This window comes from Gambusia affinis, linkage group LG20 (assembly GCF_019740435.1).
Source record: "Gambusia affinis linkage group LG20, SWU_Gaff_1.0, whole genome shotgun sequence".
Classification (NCBI taxonomy): Eukaryota; Metazoa; Chordata; class Actinopteri; order Cyprinodontiformes; family Poeciliidae; genus Gambusia; species Gambusia affinis.
In genome coordinates, this window is record NC_057887.1 from 22,657,120 (window position 1) to 22,679,898 (window position 22,779).

The window sequence follows — 22,779 nt, forward strand, 5'->3', positions numbered from 1 at the left end:
TTCATTTTTTACACTTTGTTCCATTTTTTTCTCCAAGCCGTTTAAAAACCTGAAGCCTAATTTAATCCTGAATCAGCAAATCTGCTCCAAAACCGGCCGGTTCTGTCCAGCCTTTACAGTCACAAAGGAAACAATACAAAACAAACTTTACTTCAAATAAATCCGACAAACAATAACAGTTTACGGTTATCTTTCAAAGAAAACTTTGTTTTTAACTCATGAAACTAAAGCCACAGGAAGAAGCCAGGATGGAAAAACAAAACGGGATCAGAACTTTCTAAACATGTGAGGACGTTCAGCACAACACAGCCAGTCTCTACATGCAGACATGCAACCAAACCAGCACTGCAGACATGAACAGCAGCCGCAGCCGCAGCCGGGCGTTACCTAGTCATCTCTAGGAAATTGAGGCGTGTGGACAGATCCTCCAGGCGACTGATCTGCCTGTGACACTGGCTACAGAAAAAGTCCAGCGCCTCCTCCCTGAGGAAGCTCTGGAAGCAGTCAGGGAGGCAGGCGGGGGCGCTGGAGAGGCAGGAGAGAAGAAGAAGAGGAGGAAGAGAAGGAGGAGGTGAGTGGCAGACAGAAGGAGGTGAAGGTGCATTCAGGTGCGACAGGAAGTCCCGTAAAGCAGAGCTTTGAAGAGTTAAAGTGATGTGAGGCTGTGGTTCAGCTCTGGACAAAACAGTGGATTCATCTAAAGGAAGGGTGTTCAAAGTGAGGCGCAGGGGCCGTTTGTGGTCCTCGGTGGGCAGTAATGAGGACTGCACTTAAAGCTGCAGTATGTAACTTTAATTAAAAAATGTTTTCTACATACTCGTTAAACTCAATGTTAGTTTGTTATGAGTCAGATAATCTGAGAAAAATCGATCTCCTGAGCTAATATTCTGTCTGAAGAAATGCAAAAAAACCCAAAAACAAACAAACAATCAGAGCCAGGAAGGCTTAGTGATGTCGATCATCCTCAGGTACTTGCTGCTAAATGTGCTAATGGAAACAATTTACTTATGAAGCTTTAAGCCGGCCGAGAGAAGAATCCTTTTTGTCCTTCTGGTGTTTCCTTACAGATTGTGACATGAATGAAAAATGCATTAAACTGTAAACTGTCTGCGTTTTTAAAAACTAGAAAAATATAAAACTAAACTTTAAGTATTAGTATTTCTGAAGACGCATACTGCAGAACTTTAACTGGACAGAAACACTTTTACTCCAGTTAATATTTGATTATTATTTTGACTATTATTGAGTCACTGCTGTGAAGAAACTCTTTGCTAAACGGCGTTTAAGCCGTTTGTACGTTCTGAGAGCTGGAGTATGAAGGTAGGAGTGTGTGTGTGTGTGTGTGTGTGTGTGTGGACACATGCACAGCCGTGAGGGTGACTGTCTCCAAACACAGTGACGCATTCACACTGAGTGGGTGAAATCTGCAGGAAGTTTGTTTCTTTTATCTCAACCAAACCAAAGCTGGACATTTAGTATCAAACTCATTTAATCCACTTTATAAAGAAACTAAAACTGATTCAGCTGGTGATTATTTTTAAATTTATTCTGGTGATTCATCGGTTTAAAAAAGTGGAACATTCTGCTGATTTTTTATTTAAGCATTTATGAGGGAGAATTTATGGCGTTTTCCAGCGGAATCGGTTCAAAACAGAAACGTTTGTTACATTTTCAGCGTTACTTCCACATTTAACCGAGTCAAACCAACCAAATCGTTTGAAAAACCTGTCCCCCTCCTGGCCTGTGGGGGCTCTGCGCCAAGAACCACAGCAGGAAACGACAAAAACCTCAGAAGCACCTCCATTCACAAAACAAACAAAACTGTTGTAGCATCAGAATTCAGCGGTTGAAGGATTTCTCTTGATTTTAGCAGATTACAAACATTTCTCCCGCTAGGCTAGCAAGAATGTTTTGGTTGCATTTATATTACCCAGAATCCCCTGCGCTGAAGTCCACTTCCTGCTTTTGGAGCGGTCTCCAGTCCGCTTGGTGTTCACATATGGATTCAAACGGAACCAGAGTTCACTTCAACCAAACTGGGACCAGAGTTTGTAGGACCAAAGTTCGCTTGTTTTGGTTCAATTAGGCATTCACCAACCTGGACCGGAGTCGGGTCAAAGCGGACCGAACAGCTGAACGAGCCGTTAGCATGTTTTAGCTTTCAGCAGGTCTCCATCGGTGCTGGAGAACCAAACTGGGCTGAATATTTTCCAAACTCGGTCAGAACCGTCCGTCCCAGATTAAACCTTGAAGTAGCTCCATCGAGCTCGATGGGACCAGTTCAAGTAAGTCTCCATCCCTCAGAGGAGGAGTCAGGTGGGAGTCAACCGCAGTCGATACATTTTTCCTGTGAACGTTAATTTAAGCCTCGAGCAGCTGGGAAGGCGACAGTGTTTCCCGCCTTATCAGCGAGCATGATGGGAAACATTGTTTCTGCAGCGTCTCCGTTTAAAAATGGCACTCAGGCGTTACCGTGGCGACCGCTCCTACCTGGGGGAAATGACTGAGGAGCCGTTGATCTGCTCGGGCGGCGTGTCGAGCGTGGCGTCGCCCTTCCCCATGGAGCCGTCCACGCTGCTCTCCAGCAGCAGGTCCGACGTGTTGCTCTCCCCAAAGTCTTCGAAGTGCTCCTCCTCTCCGCTGATGACCGTCACCAGGGAGTGGCTGTGGAGCTCCGAGTTCAGGGAGAACCTGCAGGGGGCGCCGACACATCAGGTTACCGAGTCACACACAAATAAGACGGTGTGCAACACTGGAACCACAAAACATTCACTTCAGGTCCAAACCAGAGAGGAAGGAGAAAACCTATAAACAAGACGGCTAGCTGGGTGCTAACAGCAGCTCACATTTAAAGGAACAGTGCCTTGGAAAAGTATTTGTGTTCAAAATGTAGAAAGCTCAATGCATTTTGTGGGGGAGGGTCTAAAGCAGCACTTAAATACTGTTGAGTAAAAAGATGCTGAAGTTATGCAATTCTTCACTTCAACATCTTTATTATAAGATGTTGAAGTAAAGAACTTAATATCTGCACTTCAACGTCTTTGTTGCTTTTATTTACTGAAGAGCAGCATCTTTTACTTCAGCATCTTTTTACTCGAGTACTGAGGAACAGTTCAGATAGCTAGCAGGCTGAACAAAGCTTGTGTATAAACACGAGGTCTCACTTCAACATTGGTTTAGTTAAAACATGTTTGTTCTTCCTTCATTGAGGTTATTCTCAGCAAATGGAGCATCCAGAAAGTTTACTGAACTTGAAGAATAGTGACCCTGAATTTCACTCCAGTGAAACTATAAAGTACAGTGTTGTACATCTAAAAGTACTTTTATTTGAAATGAACAAGTGTAAGAAGTTACCACCATCTTCTGGCTGTACATGTAGACAAAAGTATCTTTACAAAGTACTGAACACAAATGTACAGATTATAAAAACAAAAACACTTCAGTTATAAATTGTTTTTTGTTGTGCTACAGCAGAAAGTCCCAATAAAAGACGCTGGATTTTGTGTTTGTAAAGTGATAAAATGAGAAACTGAAGGGGTGAAAATATTTCCTGCCTCTGTTTAAAAACAGAAAAACAGAAACTGGTGCAGCAGCCAGAATCCGGCCAGGTTTTAGAGTAAAAACCAGACGACAGCTAATCTTCCCCCAGGAACCGCAGCAATCTGGTCAAGTTCAATGGCTGCTCGTTAAGATAATCTGCTAATTCACGTTAATCCCAAGGGCTCCTCCTGTACTTGTTGTAAATCTCAACCTCGGTGGCAGCAGGACGGCCATCTGTGATGTTTAAACAGGACAAACAGTCGACTTCATGAAAACATGCGTCTCTTTCCTGTTTAAAGGACGTTGAAGTCGCAGCAGGATGAGGATGTTAAAATCACCAGGAGTAAAAAATAAAAATACGGATTGAGACGACGGATTCGAGTCGCAACCTTCTAAAAACTACTAGTTCTAAAAACTACTAGTTCTAAAAACTTACGTTTTACCCGTTTCCTTGCAAGCGGGCCCCACGCCGAGGTCCCCGGCGCTGAGGGCCGGCGAGGAGCGCGATCGCATCTTTGAACGCCCTGCGCTGCCCTGGCGAGAAAGCCTGGGGGCGACTGGGGTCAAAACTCCTGACAACCAGAGAGGAATCCTGAAGTTTCACGGTTCACCGCGACACAAAGCAAAACGGCAACCGAACCAGACGCCACATGAAGGACGCCGCTCCGATTGGCCTAATCAGATTCCAGGCTGAGCGACAAACAGACGGTACCGCTGGCCGAGCCGAGGTCCGAGCGTGTGTGTGTGTGTGTGTGTGGACAGGAGGGGCTAATCCTGTTAGATTGTTAATCCTGAGCCGAGTGAACAGACTTTAAATGTTGCTGGATGGAGTCGGTTCATCTGACCAAACTGCAAGTTTCATTTCATCGGTTCAACGTTTGGAACTAGTTACATTTAGTTACTCAACCAAACTTCTTTCCTTTACCAGAGTAATTTTATTTTGATTTCTACTTGAGTAAAATTTCCAGATTTTCTATCCATTGAATAAAAAACAAGTTTTAACTCACCAGACTCACACCTGCAGTTTTTATTAAAGAAAAATTTGGAAACATTTTCTTTTGTCTGATTTTGTTACTTATATGAATTATTGTCATTTTAGTTCTTAAGATTACAAAATTTCCCCTTAACTTTATAATTTGGTCCATCTGAATATTTAATGACTGATAATCTGATCAGTTACATTTTAACAAATACCTTTTTATTCTTGAGTAATTCACTAAACTGATGTAATGTCAAAACTTAAAGCTATAAATATCAAAAACAGAAATACAAACACGTCGATATTAATCTACTTTTGGGAGGAAGCTATAAATATAAATTATGAAGCTGCGTTGTAATGAGATTTAATGGTGAATGTTCGATTTCAGAGGAACTGAGTGACGCCGCACCAGAGGCGGAGCTTTGTGGAAAAGAGGGCGGAGCTTCGGAGAAATGAGGCGGAAATTTCTGTCAGCCGCTGTTTTAGCATGTTGCCATGGGAAACGCAAGGATTTCACATGAAAGAATCAAAGCAAAACTTTTTAAAGAGACAGATGCCCAACTTCAGGGCGTTAAATCAAGAATTTATTTTAGTCATATTTGATATCTGCAGCAGTTTTCTAACCACTGAGGGCAACATAGTAACTTGATTGTGCTATAAAATGGTAGCATGTGTCTGTAAAACAACACCGACCCTCTGAGGAGGAGCTGCGTCTCGGAGGCGGGGCTAGGGCCACTCAGGCCTTTTGTACAGCCCTGGAGGTTAAAGTATTTTTCAAACATTCATTAAAGCATCAAAGCAACACTCCAGATGTTTCTGATGAGGGAATAACATTATAACATGATGGAAAACTCAAAAAAGAACATTTTGGCTAAAGGCTCCCCTTTAATATCAAATTCTTTGTTGCTCATTTCTGGATCTTTACGCTTCCATTCTGACATACGAGTATAAATGTGTTAACGTTAGTTCTGCTCCGAAACAAAGTTCAAATAAAACCCGCTGATGTTTGTAAGGTGACAGAATGTGGAAAATGTCCTGATTCAGCAATAAAACTACAATCTGTTGCAGCTGCTGGTACAACAGGAGCTCAGACGGTCTGAAACGCCCGGCGTTTGGTAAACAGGCTGCTGGAACGAGCAGGTGAAGGCCAGAGTCACACGGTTTATCTGCTAACCTCCCGTCAGCGGCAGCAGGTATCAGCCTCGGTCAGTGGGAGAGGAATGAAGGGATTAGATTAGCTTTTGCCAGAGTAAGACAAAAAACGCTGAATCAACACTTCCTGGAATTCAAGGCTCACACATGGAACGGGAAGTCCGAAGGCGACCCGTCAAGAAGCCGGACAGACGGGTTCCCCAGTCAGCAGATACCAAAGCTACGCTGCACTTCCTCCTGCTGCAGCACAAAACAACTCGCTCAAACGAAAAATAAAAAAACTCATCACTTCTGCACTGGATGTGATTCAAGTTCAGAGAAAAACTAAAAATCCAAAAACTTAAACATTCTGGTCGTCTGGCCCTAAAGCTACAGGAGGGATGATTACAATTACAGACGCTTATTGAAAAAAAAAATGTTTTTAAGGTGACATTAAAATCAGATTTGGTATGAAATGAGTCAGATTTTAATCGCCCAGCTCTAATGTTTAACCTGAATCACATGAACCCTGAACCCTGGGTTTGACCTGAAGCCAGAGGTCATGCTGAAAGGTCAGAGCCGGGTCAGAACACAGAAATCATCAACACCGCGCTCACAGACCTGCTTCCCCCATCGTCGGGGTCGTGCAGCGTGGCTTCGATGCCGCTGTCCGTCTCCACGTCCTCGTGCATCTCTGGGGGAACCAGCGCCGCCGTGTCCTCGTCTGTGAACGTCTCACACTCGCTGTAGGTGCTCTCTGAGCCCAGGTAGGCGCTGTCCGTCACCTCATTCTGCTGCAGAAAACAGATCATCACGTTTAGAGCTCAAACCCAGCAGAGAAAGATTTACACCTTTAAAATCAAAGAATCCTTCCAACGGTAACCTTAAACCATCCGATCTTCAAATCGGCTCAAAAGTGAATTAAAGTAAGTGAAGAGTGATTCATCTACAGACAAATAAAGAAATGAAGTTTTTAATTTGATGCATTTATCCAAGGCTGAAACAATTAATTGATAATTTAAATAAACTAATTCAGTAGAGTATAGATCTCATATTCAGAGCAGTAAATACACCAAAAAAAACATTTTGCATTTAAAATAAAGAAAAAAAACCTGTAAAATTAATCTGGTTCAAATTCTGTAAAATAAGTATCATATTACACAGCTTGGTGTCCAATTATTAATTAGTAACTTAAAATAAATACGGATCAGTCCTGCACTGTTTTGATGTTAAGTAGAAAGAAAAGAGTTTCAGGATCTTCAGCTGAATCCTTTGCAACAAACAATCAGGAATTCACTAAACGCCGTCAATGACTCTCAGAAAATAAAATATTTTAATTGAAAAACAAACAGTTTGTTTATTTAAATCTTTTAAATTCATAAGATTGTATAAAGAGTGAATAAAATAAATAATTTTTTGTTTAATCTGAAAAAATTGCATATGTTCTTATCAAATAAATTGATTAATCGTTAGAATAATCGATCAGTTACTGAAGTAATGTTGAGCTGCAGCTCTGCATTTATTCAACAACCTGTATTTAAAAACATTTCTCCCCACTTCTGCAGTTAAAACTCTCCTTTCTTTAATAAACTGTTACAAAAAATAAACTTAATTTTCACGCGGATTGTGAAGAAAAGCAAACAAAAGATCAAAATGCTTTTGGATCCAGACAAGTTAAGCTCATTATCTCACCAGCCATCAGCAAAGCTTTAACACCTCCAAGCAACAGGTCCAAACAACAACATTAAGGCGACACCTTAACAACCACATACCAGTTTACTGGAGGCACTGGAAGCAGTGGGGCTCAGAGGGACGACCGCCGTGTCCAGAACCATCCTCCCCACCGGGTCTGACCCACACAGTCCTCATAAAACACCTTCAGTAACTCCTGCGCCTCCCGCCGTCAGCGTGGCACAGGGAGGATGTCAGAGAGGAAACAGAACGCTGTCCGGGCCGAGGGGAGGAGACCGGAGCCCGGTCCAAAGAGCAGCACGTCTCAGCTGGGTAATCCGCCCCGCTGCCGCTTCCTCACCCACCGGCCCTACAAATCATTAAGCCGCGATCCAAGGCCAAACTAAAACTGTTAAATTACAACAACGCTGTTTATGGCGAGCTCTCAGGAAGTACGTTCTGAGAGCGTTGAGGAGGCGTTCCTGCTACCAAACACCCTCAGCTCGCCGTGTTTTCAAAGCAAACAGCAACAGAACAGATCAGCCATTGAGAGAGAGAGACGTCTTTCAGGCCGAGTAAAAAAATACCAACAGGAAAAAAGCGAGGCGGCGGCGGACGCAGGTCAGGACCGAACTTCTTCCAAACTCAGTAAAACTAAAATGACCAATCCATTAATCACAATTGATCTGTTGAAATAATTGTCAATTATTTAATTAATTGCCACAGAAGAAAAAAGACCAAACATATTGAGAGCAGTTGAACCAAAACAGTACAAAATATTTACATTTTGCTTTTTAAGATTCATCTGTCAACATGTTTTGGTCAGAACTCCACAAAGAGCAAAGCTTTAGCTTCACCAGATTCAATTCTTTGAAGGAAAATCTTGTTACATTTAGGCAATAAAATACCAAAAAGAAATAATACATTTTTAAATTTTGTATAAGGCCTTAAGTAGTCAAAAGAAAAATCTGCACAATGTGCCACTTTTTTATCCGATCAATTAGAATATTACTAAATTATTAGTTCCAGCCCCAATATTCAGTGATTCTTGGTGAGAAAAGAATCTCAATAAAACAGGAAGGCAAGTTATATATAATTGTGCAACTAATCATTACATTCATTTAATAAACATTTCTCTTATTCAACTGTAACTCAAAATAATCCCAGATTAATCAGGAAAACATTTGCAGAAGAGCTGTAGTTCAAGCCACGGCCAACAGGCGGCGCCGACACTGCAGCTCAGTAAAAAGGCCCAGAGCAGCAGAAACTGTCGGTCCTGCATAACGCAGGTTAAACATCCAAAGTCCTGAACCCGAAAGGAGGCAGGAATTCCAGAAATGTCGACCACAACTGGAAACACACAACTTCATACACACACCGTCACACAACTTTATACACACACAGTCACACAACTTCATACACACACAGTCACACAACTTCATACACACACAGTCACACAACTTCCTACACACACAGTCACACAACTTCATACACTGTTGCGCATTCCAGCCGGTCGATTTTATGTCAAGGGAACCCAACGCCTCGAGGGCCAGAAGCCAAACCCGCCAGGATAGTGCGCAGCCGTTGGCACGGTAACGACAGCAGAGTGCAGACGGAGTTCAGGCTGTGGGTCCCTTCAAACAGGAAGTGGAAGGGACCAACAGGAAGTGGAAGGGACGTCTCACCTCGTCGTAATCCTCTGGGCAGCCTCCGGCGCCGTCCCCCGGGTTGTAGCTGTAGAGCTGCGGTTCTGGACCTGCTGACAGAGCAGGGAGGCGGGTTGGTGTGTGCAGCAGCAACAGAAACAAACAGAAACAGAAGCAGAGCAAACATGGAGGAGCGGCTGTTGATGTGCAAACAGGTAACATGAGGACAGGAGTCCTCTGTTTACGTTCTGCTCTGGGTGGAAAACTGCAGAAACATTAACCTGTTCTTCTTCAAGTCGACCTGAATTAGAGGTTCAGCTAAACAGAAAAAACAAGATGGCGGCCTGACATCAAGGAATCATGAGAACCCCAAAAAATGGGGGGGAGTGAAAAAAAAAAATCCAGATTTTCCAGAAAAAGTAATCTTTATAAACAGAAAATTTTAATAATTGATCAAACTGATTTATCACTCAGCAACCAACACAACCATGAACGAAAAGCTGAAATGGAAAGATTTCATAGAGCCACATGGTTGTATGAAAGAAAGAGAACAATGGATATCCAGCCTGACTTTGGTCTAGTCCAAGTCTATATCAGATTTTTAACAATAATATGTGGAAAGACTAGAATTTTAATATTTGTAGATTTTTGATTGTGAAAATCTAGAAGAGAAGCTCAGAAAAGCCTGCAGCTGTAAAAAAAAAAATGCACTCCACACTTTTGGGATTTTAATTTATAACTATGCACAACTTTCTGCTGCTTCATCACATTAAGTGACAATAAAAACATACAAAGGTTTGTGGTTGCGACGTGACAAAGTAGTTGAATTGGTGTGAATGTTTTTACAGTGTCCTGTCCTGGCTGGGCAGAGTGACAGTCGGCAGCGAGAGCGCGACGCGACGCGACGCCACGGTAAACATGACATGACCTCCATCTGAGGAGACCCAGAGGCCAGCCGTGAGGTCACAGCAGAAACCCGCAGCAGCCGTAACCTGAGCCGCGTCCCATCGGCACCTTACTGGGAGGAAACAACATGAACTGGTTCCAGTGGCGGCGGACCCGACACACCTGCAGAACCTGGTCTGACGTCAAAGTGAGAATATTTAACGTTGCTTCAGACATTCCAGTCTCAGCGGGGAGCGAGGCATTTCCACGGCCCGGGGCAACGCGCCTCCTTCACTTCACTACTGCAAAAATCTAACAGTTTTCTAACATTTTCAAACTTTCCCAGCAGCAGATTGTTTTTTTTTCCAGTTAATTTCTAATCACCAGGTTCAATGGAATAGTTTGGTTTTTTTTAAACCGTTAGTAAAATCTTCTGATAGTATTTTACATCCTGCAGCTGGAACAAACTAAAAATGGTTCCTTTTTGCAATAATGTTTCCCTTGTAGATGGCCAATAGCTTCTAGATATCTGACCACTTTATAAATCATTAATAACCGTTTGTTGTGCATTAATTAGGCATGAAGAGGAGACAATCACAGTTTCTTACCAAATAGTTTTAGATAATTTATCTAGAGTTGTTATTTTACCCTGTAAACACATGAAGCATTTGTAAATGTAATTTCTATCATGTATCCTAATTTTCACCCTTAAGACGTAATAAGTAATTAATGAGTTATAAAGAGTGTAATAGTTAATAGCCATGTTATCAATTCATCTATAACCGTTGATAAGTGGAGCCTTATTGTGAAGTGGAACCATAAAAATGAATTTTTAGAAGCCTCAAACTGAATCATTATTGGGAAAAAAATAAAATAAAATAAATAGTGTCTTCAGTCAGAGGCTTCTTCAAATGTGTTGTAATTCAGACTGCTACAAGAGATCTTTCCTGCCCACAGCCATCACCATCTAGAGCAAAGCATCAACTCCAAAAGAGTTGCATTTAACACCTTTTGCGATCAAAATACTTTTTAATTTGACTAGGTATCATTTTTAGGTTTTGAAATGTCTGTTGACCCGACTGGTCCAAGAACAAAACCATAATTTAAACAAAATCAGTAAGAATGTCCAACATAAAATATAAGCCAACCTTTATTTTTACTGCACACATCAATAAGTCATTGAGCCATTAAGGAATAATAAATATTCCTTAATTAAATGTTTTTATAATTTAGCAAATAGAAATAACTTTGGTGATTCTAACTTCTCACAAAAAAGTAAATAATGTTTTACAATCAAAAATTTGATAACATTTTATTACAAAACTGCAGTTTTCTGCATGAATCTCCCCTAGAAGACATGAAAGTGTTTTCATGTCTGAGGTCTGATCAGAGGAAGCTCTTCAGCCCCCAGTGGAGCCACGTCAGGCTGGATCTGCAGGTTTTGGCTCCTTTTTCTTTCATCCAGGACACAATGGGAGTAAAACGATCCGGGGGATCAGATGAGGATTTATCCAGATAAAAACTGAAGCAGGTTTTTGTTAATCAGCCGTGTGGAAATCCTGAACCGAAACTTGACTAGTTTCACATTTTACACGCAGGCCAAACCACTAATTTCATGTTGGACGTATTTTATAAGAATCTGTCATTACGTGGCTGTAAAGCCCAGCCATGATTTTACAGCAGCAGCAGCAGCTGAACGGGTCAGAACCAGAAACTGGGCCGGCGCAGGGAAAGCGGAGAGGAGGAGGGTGAATAATTGAAGCGAACAGGACGCTCTGAAAGCCGGCCAATCAGACCATGTGTCTCCAAACATCCTGACTTATTCATGCCGTCAGTAACCAGAGACACTCAACCCAGAAACAATCCTACAAATCGATGTGGGGGTGGAGCTGAGAGGGGCGGCGTCATGCTGTGGGCCGGACCGCCATGTTGAACACAGATCCGTTACATTAGCTCTGATTTGTTCCGTCTTATGGCTTTTGGTTCTGGATGCTGTAAACTGGAAGGATTTTTTACTATTTTTTTCATTTGACAGTTGTTATGAAGCGTAACCGTGGCAACAAGGTAACGTTTTTGGAACTTGGAGAAGCTCATCAGCATCTTAAATACCTGAAAATGAGGCTTCCTGGATGCACAGAGAGGAAGAGGAAAGTCAAAGCTGCTCTTCCATCCATCATAATGAAGACGGATCTCATCCCCTACTCCAACATCTCCAACCTGACAGATTTAGGCTGGTGGATCAGCGGATTCAGTTCAATTGGAGATCAAAACTGTAACATTTGTTACATTTCCAGCTGCTGCTGTTCTTTCATTGCACCGAGTCAAACAAACTGAACTTATTGAGAAACCTGTTCCCCTCCTGGCCTGTGGGGGCGCTGCACCAAGAACCACTCAAGGAAACGACAGAAACCTCTGAAGACACTGAGCGCAGCTTCCTTCTTCACAAAATGTAAATAAAAAAGGAGGCGTCAGATTTTAGCGGTTGGAGGATTTCTCGTTTGTCTTTAGTAAAAAACCACCAATCATTTCTCCTGCTAATGCTAGGTTTGTTTTGGTGGCATTTACCCAGAAAGCCCTGCGTTGTAGTCTTCTTCCTGCTTCTGGAGCAGTCTCCGGTCTGCTTAACGTTCACTTAAGCATCCAAACTGAACCAGAGTTCACTTCAACCCAGCCCAGGGTTTGTAGGACCAGAGTTAGTTTTTTTTTTTTTTTGTCCTAATCAGAGATCGATTTCAAGTTCACGCTTCCCGACCGAACCAGACTTTCTAGACAAAAGGATTGGAGTTGGATTAAAGCGACCAAACAGAGCTAGTGTGAATGCTCCTTTAAAGAGGAGCGGCAAAAGCAAATGACATGATTAGCAGAGCTAGCCTTAGTGGAAGTTATGAGACCGTCTTACAGCAACAGCCTTCAGTCAGAGGCTTCTGCAGATTCAACAACCACTGATATTTTTCTTTACTCAATGTGTGTTTTGTGTTGTACTCTATCTAAAACTCACAGTTAACTCAAGTTAATTGGATTAATATTTTGGGACTTTTGTGGACATAAAGAACACTGTTTGGTTAAAGATGTTGGAGTAGGGGATAAGATCCTCGTTTATTATGATGGACGGAAGAAATTGTTTGAACTTCCTTCTTTTCAACTCTTGTAAACTTTGGGGTCAAAGTTCAGGTATTTGAGTTTCTGAGATGCAACACAGCTTCTTCTAGTTGTAAAAAAAAAAAAAAAAGCCAGTTACCATAGCTGCACATCACACCAGCTGTCTACCAGTAAAGCTGCACAGCATCCAGAACCAGAGGGAATAATTATCCAAACAGGCAACGACTCCATCATGAATTATAGATGAAAACCATCTGAGGTAGAGTTTACTACATCCTAACACGTAATCTGGAATAACAGGATTATCCGTCTTCAGGTTTCAGAGAAAACGGGAACAAATGAGACGAGGCGCATCGACCTCACCTCCATTACTGATCGCAGAGATTCCTCTGTGGAAATCTTCAAAACTGATGACGCCGAGACCGCTGGGGTCCAAAAACTTGGTCAGGTCCTTCACCTGAACGAGAAAAAATAAAAAAAGATTAATTTTACTGTCAGCAAAGCAGCAGAAGAAACTCAACCATGATGTAATAAATGACGCCAGGGAAGGTTTTTCTGTAAATGAGTAACCGGCATTGTGACTTCAGTGAGAAACATTTATGATATAAAGAGTTGACTCTACATCATTTCACAGACAGCAGTATAATGTCACTACAGGGTAGAAAATGGCCAATAAAACGCTGCTGCGCTCCAGAAATAAAAATCTGCATTTGCAGATTTCAAGTGTTTAACTGTCCTGAACTGGGTCCAACAGTGGCTTCATAAAAGCTTTTTACGGACTACAAAGAGCAAAGTCTTTAAACTCTGAGGGAAAAACGGCTGAAATTCAGAATGTTTACAGAAAACCAGAGGTTAGGAGAAAGTTCCTGGAGTTAAAAATGAGGAAGAAAAGCTGATTAAAAGAGCCGACTGCCTGGTTTCACATTCACAGCATGGAGTGGTGCAGCGCAGGAGCTGCAGGAAACGGGTTACATAAGCGCACCTACATGCTGCATCGCTCCGCCGGTCGCCTGGCAACCAGTCGCTCTTTACATGGAGCTGGAAATAAATCCCAACTGGGAGCCAGCGGGGGCCTGCTATCTGCCGAACACGGGCAGCTTAAACAGATTCATGAACACAAGAATCAAATCTGAACTCTGGGTCAGGATGCCGACCAAACTGGGTCCAAAATGTCTGACATGAACGTCGTCCCTCCCTCTTCTTCCCCCCGATATCGGTTACAAATAAAACCAAGCTGATCGCCTTAGCAACGCTGAGCTGCGACTCAAAGAGGCCAGAAAATCCCAACAAAGTAACTCCGACAAGCCGGAGAGATTACGGTCTGGGTCCGATGTTTCAGCAGGAAAAGTCAAGAACTTCTCAAGAATTTAAGGCGAGTTTTCAAACTTTTCCAAAACCACACTTTGGAAATAACACAAAGAAACAAAACAAACAAACAAAAAAAAAAAGTTTCATTACATAATTCTCATGCGACGTCACATTTCTGGAAACTTTGAAGCCGACAGCCATCTTGGTAGGTATCCGTAACCAACTGTCATGGTAGTTGCTATGACAACAGCTTAAGAGAAGCTCTTGCCTCAGTTATCTCCAACTAAAGCAATAAAATTAAGTTACAGCTATTAAACTTCAAGTTTATTTTCCATGTACTTTCTTTTTGTTGGTTCATTTTCACTTTGTGCTGCACTTGCCTACCAAGATGGCGGCTTGGGCTGCAGATCCCATCCAGTTAAGACAAGTTGTTAAACATATAACATAAGACAATCAATAAGTCACTGAGCTATTAATAAATATTACAATGAAACAATTCAAGCAAATCATGTTAAGGTTAATTACCTTCCTGTTCAAATTAAATACTTAGACATAATATACAAAAATAAACATTATTGCTAAGTTTTCTGGCATTTAGGAAAAACATTTTTTGGTAATTTTAACTGATCTAAAACAAGTTTAGTCTGATTTAACTTCAGACAAGAGAATAAAAAGTGTATTTTTTACATCTTACATGTTATTTCTACTGTAAAATATTTTTCCACATTTAGGCTTTTAATCAAACGTTAGGATTCATTTTACATTTTACAGCAAAACTCTGCACTTTCAAGGACTTTATACAGAAACCAAACACTTTCCAAACCTTGAAAACCAATCAATGAAATTCAAGAATGTAAGGATTTTGTCAGGTAAGCGACAGGAAGTGACAGCGTTTGGTTCTGTGAACATCATGCTCCTTCCTGCAGAGGAAACCCTCTGAGGTTTCTTTGGGCTGAACCCGATGATGGAAACGCTTGCCTGAGGTCAGTGGGAACGCGTTTAGCGTTTAGCGTTCAGTTTCTCGCCGCACGCCGATGAGTCATGATGTTCCGATCCAAAAACGCCTCGGCTGCGAGAACACGACAAGCTCCTGACTTTATTTAATAATCTGTTATATTTAGCAGCAAACGGCTCAACAACCGTTTTTTCCTTTCACAACCACAGGATGCTAAATAGAGCAGGCAGCCGGCTGCAGCAGCAGCAGCCGGCTGCAGCAGCAGCAGCAGCAGCAGCAGGCTGCAGCAGGCCTCATCTGAGTTATTAAGAGATGCTGCAGCAGGTCCCAGTAGAGCAGAGTTTAATCTACATCTGGGCTGAAACTAAAGGTCAGCAGAACCACAGATAAACTGGGTCAAACATTTATAACTGAAATCTGGTTTCCTTTAAAACCAGTTTTGTCATTTGATTAATTCAACTCATTTTATTCTCCATTTAAAAGTACAATAAAACTATTTGCCCAAAACAGAGTAAATAATTTAAAAACATCACCATGGAAATGCACAAATCCACAAACATTGTCAATAGTTTTATGTGATGCCAACTCCCAACTGCAGGTGGCAGTATTTCCTTTGTGTCACTAATTCATCTCATTTTTATTCTCCATCTGAAAGTACAATATGTATTTGACTAAAACAAAGATCGTTTTAATCTTATTTAAGCAGAATCCATTTTTTATAATTCCATATTCATGAAAATTAAAAAACCAACCTGCTAATGGATAATTGTGAGTTTATTACCAATTTTCCCACAAAAATGGTCAACATTGTGTTAAGTGATTACTCATTTCCACCTGCAGGTGGCAGTATTTTTTCACCAGTCTAAAGTACAATAACTGAATTTCCCCAAAACAAAATTTATCTTATTTTTAGGCAAATATTTCATTTTTTTTGCGATGGGGAAATTCACCAAAAAAAATGCATAATTGTGAGTTTATTGCATATTTTCCTACAAAACTTATCAAAGTGATGCTAACTTCCACTAGCATTTCTTAAAGAGTCCCTGACAATTCACATTTCCAACGGCTGATTTGTTTTAAGACGTTCCATGAATGATCCCTGGAAAGCTGAATGGTTTTAGTGGCACTTCGCACCAAACTGATGGTTAAATAACCTAAATTACAGGTTAAAAGCTGTAAATATCTTTGTACTTGAGCTCAGATGGTTTTTTTAATTCAGTTTAGTTGCAAAACTTGTTTTTGAACTGAAAATGTTTCTTATTTTGTCAATAAATTACAGAGTCTGCAAATAAACTGGATTAAAAATGTAATCCAGTCCCACCACTGGTTATTTTTGGTTCATGTTGCACCATGAGAATCTGACGCCAGCTTGTTCCTGAATTACACGTTCGGTTCAGCTGAACTCGGATGCAGCAGCGGGTTCTGCTGGTTAGAGGAGCAACAAAGCTTCGTGGTTTTTCCGTTTCCTCTATTTGTGTGTGATTGGTGGCGGGGCGCGCCCGAACGCCGCGGCTCAGACCGCCGTTCTGCGTGACCTCACCCAAACGAGCAACCTGAGGCGACGGGCTTCCACCGCGGGGATTTCTGACCCGCTCAGACAAGACGGAGAAAACCAGCAGCAGGTCGGAACAAAAGCAGCAGCAAAAATCTTAAACTTTTCCAGGAGAGGAAATTTAAAAACAACGACGGCGGTTTCTGACAGCGGGACATTCCACTGTGGATTAGTGGTGGAAGAGTAAAGGGAGACACGGCCGCAGCTTTTGTGAGGAATTGGGGTCAAAACCGGGGAGAGACCCGAGGATAGAAAGGTTTCTTCAGCAGAAAAACCCACTAATAAGATGTGAGCTGCAAGTTATTCCCCCCTGGAGGCAAAGCATTCATCAGCAGGTCATCACACACAATGATGAGGTCACAAGGGAAAAAATAATAAATCTGGGTGCTGTGATGCTGCAGGGGCAAAACACAACCCACACATCGAGGCCTTAGTCCTCGTGCCGGTGGTTCGACTCCCCACCTGGTGACATTTGCTGCTTGTCTCTCATTACCCTGTTTCCTGTCAAACTACTTTCAAATAAAAACCACTAGAGCCAACAAAACCTTTAAAAAATAAATTAAAAATCTCTTTTCACTACAACTGCATTTTATTTCACATTCAGAGCAGAAAATACTGAACATCCTGAGAAATTAGTTTAAAAAAAAATTCAAACTGAAGCACAAATTTTCCTGCTGTAGGGTTACGATGGTAAATTATAATTATTTCAGTAGATTATAATAATGTTGTGTTTGAGGCCATTTTAAAGTGATTTAACAATAATGTTAAAATAACATTTAAATTCTAATGAAGAGCCAACACTGGAACTGGAAGACATTTTAAATAAAAATTAACTAAAGACTCAACAAAATAATTCTTCAAAAAAAAAAAAAATAAAACCCTCCAAACTGGAGACTTATCCTGTTTTTGGTCAAATTAAAATAAAATTATGCAATGAATCAATTTGTTTCGACAGGTCTGATCATGAGTCTTTGGGAAAAGCCCAACATGTTGCATCATGAGGATCTAATCCAGAACAAATATTATCAACAGTAAAGTGTGTGTGAGCATAAATATATCTGCCATCTTTGTAACATTTGCATGTTTGACCTAAAAGAACCAACTGGAATTCATGCAAATCCCAGATGAATGTTTCCCTGCAGCCTGGCGGCTTCCTGGGAAATTTGCAAAGATAGCCAAATCCAAACCCGTTTCCAGCTCAGAACCAACATCAGAACAATCCAACTACTGGGCAGAAAGACAGGCGTCATCATCATCTTTAGTTTAAACCTGAACAGGGAAACCTGACTGTAACGTCTCGGTCTGAACGGCTTTTCACTCGTTTCTGGTCCTGTGATTTTCCCAACCGCGTGTTGAAATGCTTCTGTTGGCGCTGCGGTCCGAACCATCACTTTGTGGATTGGACTCGCTCAGGCGTGGATGATATTCAAAACGGTTATCACCAGATTACTGCTGTGCAAGGACAGACGAGGGCAGAGCCCTGTCAAACATGGAGGCCGTGTCAACATGTATCCCAGCTGATAGGAGGGGAGTGAAGCGTTTGCTTCCCGCAGCAAAAAGATGCAATCACTGGGTGTGCAAAGTGCCAGCCTGGTCGGATCAGCGCCGACACGCTGATGTGATCTGGACGAGTGCAAGACTACAGGTTTTCAAGTCTGTCAACACTTTAAATGGGAAAATAAATAAATTATCAAGCAAAACATGTGGAAATAAGAGCCAACCTAAATTGGTACAAATGTTCCCAGGGACTTGATTTTAAAAAAATAACCGTTACTGAGAAATTGAAGATGGCAGCCAATATGTTCATCAAGGAAGACTTAATATTTACCACAGATTAATGCTTTGGGTGTCAGATCATAAATAATTGGACCTGTAGAAATCATATGTGCTGACAATGTTTAGATCTTTCAAGATGGCCACTGTGGTCATCATGAAAAATTAATTTCTGAACTAAAATCACAAATTATACGAATCTGTTTGGCATCAATTGTAGCTTCATATTCTGAACTAAATTATTTTCTTGATCCTGCATTTCCTTTTTCTGGCAGACATTTTTCAAAATGGCCACCACCATTACAATGGAGGAAACATGTTTGTGCTAAAATAAGCAGTAGTTAATGTTAGCTTCATTAACCACCAACTCTCATGAGGGTAGAATGTTAGTTATGCTAAGGCTAAACCACTGAAAACAAAATTACCATAAGATAACCATAAACACCTAAACAATCACAAGTTAATCTTAACACATAAAATTACAAAAGCTAAAATCTTAAACATAAATGATCAGGAGCTAACTCAAAAAATATTAGCAGAAACTAACGCTGCACAAAATATTACAAGTTAATACCAAACCGCTGAGCTTGTTTGATGAACTTCAGTGCTTGATTTCTGTAAAGCTTTCAGAAAGCGCTACAAATAAAATGTATAAATATATAAAGGCTAATGCTAAAGCTAACCATTAAGACCTCAGTCTGCCACATGATCTCCTCCAGTTGTGACTGATGTGGGACAACAGCAACGTCCTCAGTTTCAGTTTCAGTGGTTTATTTTGGTACATATCACTTTAAAATTATCTAAATAAAATGATCACTTTAAAAACCTGATCAGGGTTTTTAAAGTGATCGGCCTGGAAACTGCAATCTGCCCCAGTTTCAATCACAGATGAATCTCTGAATTAGTAATATATTTTACAGATTTATTTTATTGGCAGTGAAGATAAAGGCTTGAAGGGGTGGACATAGTCACACCACCAGATAATCCCAAACCACAGGAAGTGGAAATGAAAAGATGAATCTGTGTCGAATTGATGCGTTTCGGTTTGAATTAATGACAACATGCGTGGCAGATTTCAAATCCTCATCAGAAACAAACATCCTGCTAATACCAGCATTGATTCACCACATAAGAAATTACACATTTTATTTCCCACAACGCCATGGCATTATTTTTGTAAATCTGAACCAGGTGAAGCTAAAACTACCAGTGGGAAGAACATTACAGACAAAAGTGTTTCCATCTAATACAAAATATATATACATTTTGTACAGTTTTGGCTCAATTACTACTCTGAAGGATTTTTTTTTCCAGCAAAAGGCCCATTTTATGAGTCTGTATACTCCAGTTAATGATTAATCACTTACTAAATTAGTCGATTAATCATGATGAATCCAATTAATCATTTCAGAAGTGTATATTTGATTCAGTAACAGCCTAAAACCCAGACAGGAACCGATGATGTTTTTAAGCGGATGAGTTAAACAGGCTTCCTGCAGTCGGACTCTCAGAGAATCAATAATAAATGGATCTGTGGATCATTTTACTCGGCGCTTCGCTCCGATCAGAGGCGGCTCCTGAAAAGAGAAACGGCCATCTCACCTGATCTGCCCCATAGGCCGCCGCAAACTCCAAAAACTCCTCGACGCGGACGAACCCATCGCCGTCTTGGTCCAAGGCGTCAAACACCGCTTTCAGAGAAGACACGTCGTCTTGTTGGGCGTTTCCCGCTGCCGCCGGAGGAGGAGGAAGGTTTAAATCAAAAGACGCCACCTGATGCTGCCTCTCCTCTGAACCACCACCACCACCATCATGAACGTCCTCAGCAGTCAAACACAGATCCAGAGCCATTTCCTCCTGGTTTGATCGTGTTTTAGCAGTGAAACTACTTCGGTCTTCCATCAAATCCACAGAGTCTTCATTGTTTTCACTCCTTTCCTCTGAAGGAACATGGCCGATTACAGCAGACTGAGCCTCATTTTTTGGTACAACAGAAGCAGGGCTGTCAAAATCCAACAAAGGTGGCGAATGGCAGCTCTCAGCAGAGCTGCTGGTTAAAGGCAGATCAGTCACTTGATCAGGGAATAAACCTTTGTCTCCGGTTTCAGGTGACAAAGTCTGAGAGGGAGGGAGCGCTGCCTGCTCCTCTGCAATCTGAGCATTTAACTCGCTGGGCGAGTCCTGGGTGACCCCAGAGAGGTCAACCAGCAGAAACGGCTCTCCAGAATTCCTCCTGGAGATGTTAAAAGGAGAGCCGAGGCTTATTAGGTCACCCTGATCAGCAACGGTGTTGGATTCCTCATGGGAATCTGCTTTCAAAGTCAACTCCTTCCCCATAACATCAGTCAGAGTTGGAGAGAAGAGCCACGACAAAGTGCTGTCGCTGATTTCCTCAAAACTTTCAGTTAAAGTCAACCCTTGCAGATAAGCGCTGGCTTGTTTTCCTTCCAGCTGCAGATCCCCACAGGAAAAAGCTGAGACTGTGATGAGGTCCTCCAGGGCTACCGGCTTTTCCACACTTTTCTGAGGCGTTGCATCGTCATAGTCACCTTTCCTGAAGTCCAAACCATTCTGACCAGTACTGCTGGGACTCAGAACACCTCCACAGTCTGGATCCACTGGTTGAAATCCCAGCGGAAATGGCTGCTCTGGCTCCCACTGAGCATGCCCCAAAGGGCCAGAAACAACTGTAGGCTCCATCTACACAACGTCTAACGTTAGGAAGCAGCTTTTCAAATTCACTGCCATGTTTTTAATGGTTGAAACTTTGAATTTCCAGTGAACAAGAGTCAAAATATCAGTTCCGTTTAATTAAAACAATAAACAAATCCACACTTTTAAAACGTTACCTTAGCACATAAGTCATGTTTTCACTCACAGCCTGGTTTTCTGTCATGGTTGCTGAGCCAGAAAACATCCAACATCAGCAGGCTTCCTTCCCTCACGGCCTGCGAGCCGCTAAACTGCCGACATGACGCCTCCGAGCCGAAACCAGCACCAACGGCTGAACCTCAAGCGGTAATTAGCGCTATACGAAGCCGAAACGAGCTCCAGCTGTTGGGGTTGTTAAGCCCCGGAGCCGCCGTGTTTATGCCGGACAACTGGCTCTAACTCCTCCTTCGAGCATCTACCTTCTCCGCGGCCATTGGTCGAGGCGGCTGCTAGCCGACTAGCTACACAAATTAGCCAACCAGCCTGCTAACAGGTTAACATTTTAGCCCTAATTAGCGAAAATGGTCAGTTTATCCTTTTTGGAGCTTATAATCCAACGCTATGTCTTCATTTCCTTTCGTTTCCTTTTTTAAACCTCCCCCTCCCCGCTCTGTCCACCTGTGTCAGCCGACACAGGCCAGGAGAAGAGAAGAGTGACGAGTCGAAACCGTTATTTCCTCCTCAGATCCGGCGTCGTTCTCCGGATCGGCGCCTCTCCTTCTCCAGAAAAATAAAACTAAGGTGTTCAAATGAGATCAGGTAGATCCGTGATGCGAGGTTCTTTCCACCGATGTTGATCACAGACAGAGAAAGCTCTCGCATCAGCATCAGCAGTGTCCCATCCTCCTCCTCCTCCTCCTCCTCCTCCTCCAGCCGCATACGCTCAGCAATGACGTCAGACGCACGCGTTGAAAATACCCCGCAGTGTGAGGCTCCTTAGCAGCTTTCCACCGGAAGTTGCTTTTACGAAACATAACGTCGATGTACAATGGAAACCGCATATTTACATACAGTGTTTCTAAAATATATATTTAACCTTTTCCGCTCACTGGAAGAGTTTAAACCGCATTAAACCGTTTGTTCTGTTTTAGGTCAGCGAGGGCAGGGGGGATACCAAGTGGGGACCCGAGGGGGCCATGACACCCTCTCGAAATATGGCCACCCCCAAAGAATTATGTTTAGATCATAAAAAGGCATACATTCGCATCTTCTTCCAAAAGTAAAATAAAATAAATCTTTAAAAATAAAACCAAATATATTCACTGTAATTCAGACAAGATATCTTTCATGCTTTCATGGATTTTCATCATTCAAATTTCTGAGTTTGAGAAGTTGAAAATATAATAGAAAAACCCTTCAAATGTTAAAAAAATTTACTTTTGAAACTCAAGAATTTCCATTTTTTTCTAGAAAATTTCTGAGATTTGTAACAAAATTTTTACAAGCAAATTTACAACTCTTGTGGTTGAGAAAATATGTTGTTTTTACTAGAAATGTTTTTATTTTTTAGCAGATATTTACTAAAATT

The 22,779-nt window shown here is 41.7% G+C and overlaps 1 protein-coding gene across 8 annotated transcripts in view; it reads right to left on the bottom strand.

Moving 5' to 3' along the window:
* The window catches only part of rab11fip3 (RAB11 family interacting protein 3 (class II)), a 29,566-nt gene extending 7,450 nt beyond the window's left edge, over positions 1–22,116 (bottom strand). Inside the window, exons 1-5 of one of the 8 annotated variants that reach the window (XM_044101627.1) lie at positions 20,142–22,116; positions 13,315–13,408; positions 9,007–9,077; positions 6,272–6,441; positions 2,491–2,691 (exon numbers count right to left, since the gene is read on the bottom strand). In XM_044101627.1, coding sequence (XP_043957562.1) covers positions 2,491–2,691; positions 6,272–6,441; positions 9,007–9,077; positions 13,315–13,408; positions 20,142–21,239 — 1,634 coding nt within the window. In that variant the 5' untranslated portion in view covers positions 21,240–22,116. Of the gene's footprint in view, positions 1–2,490; positions 2,692–6,271; positions 6,445–7,422; positions 7,687–9,006; positions 9,081–13,314; positions 13,409–20,141 lie in introns of those variants that run through there. The other 7 variants (XM_044101626.1, XM_044101624.1, XM_044101623.1 and 4 more) reach the window with 7 other exon arrangements.
* Between the last annotated feature and the right edge of the window lie 663 nt (positions 22,117–22,779).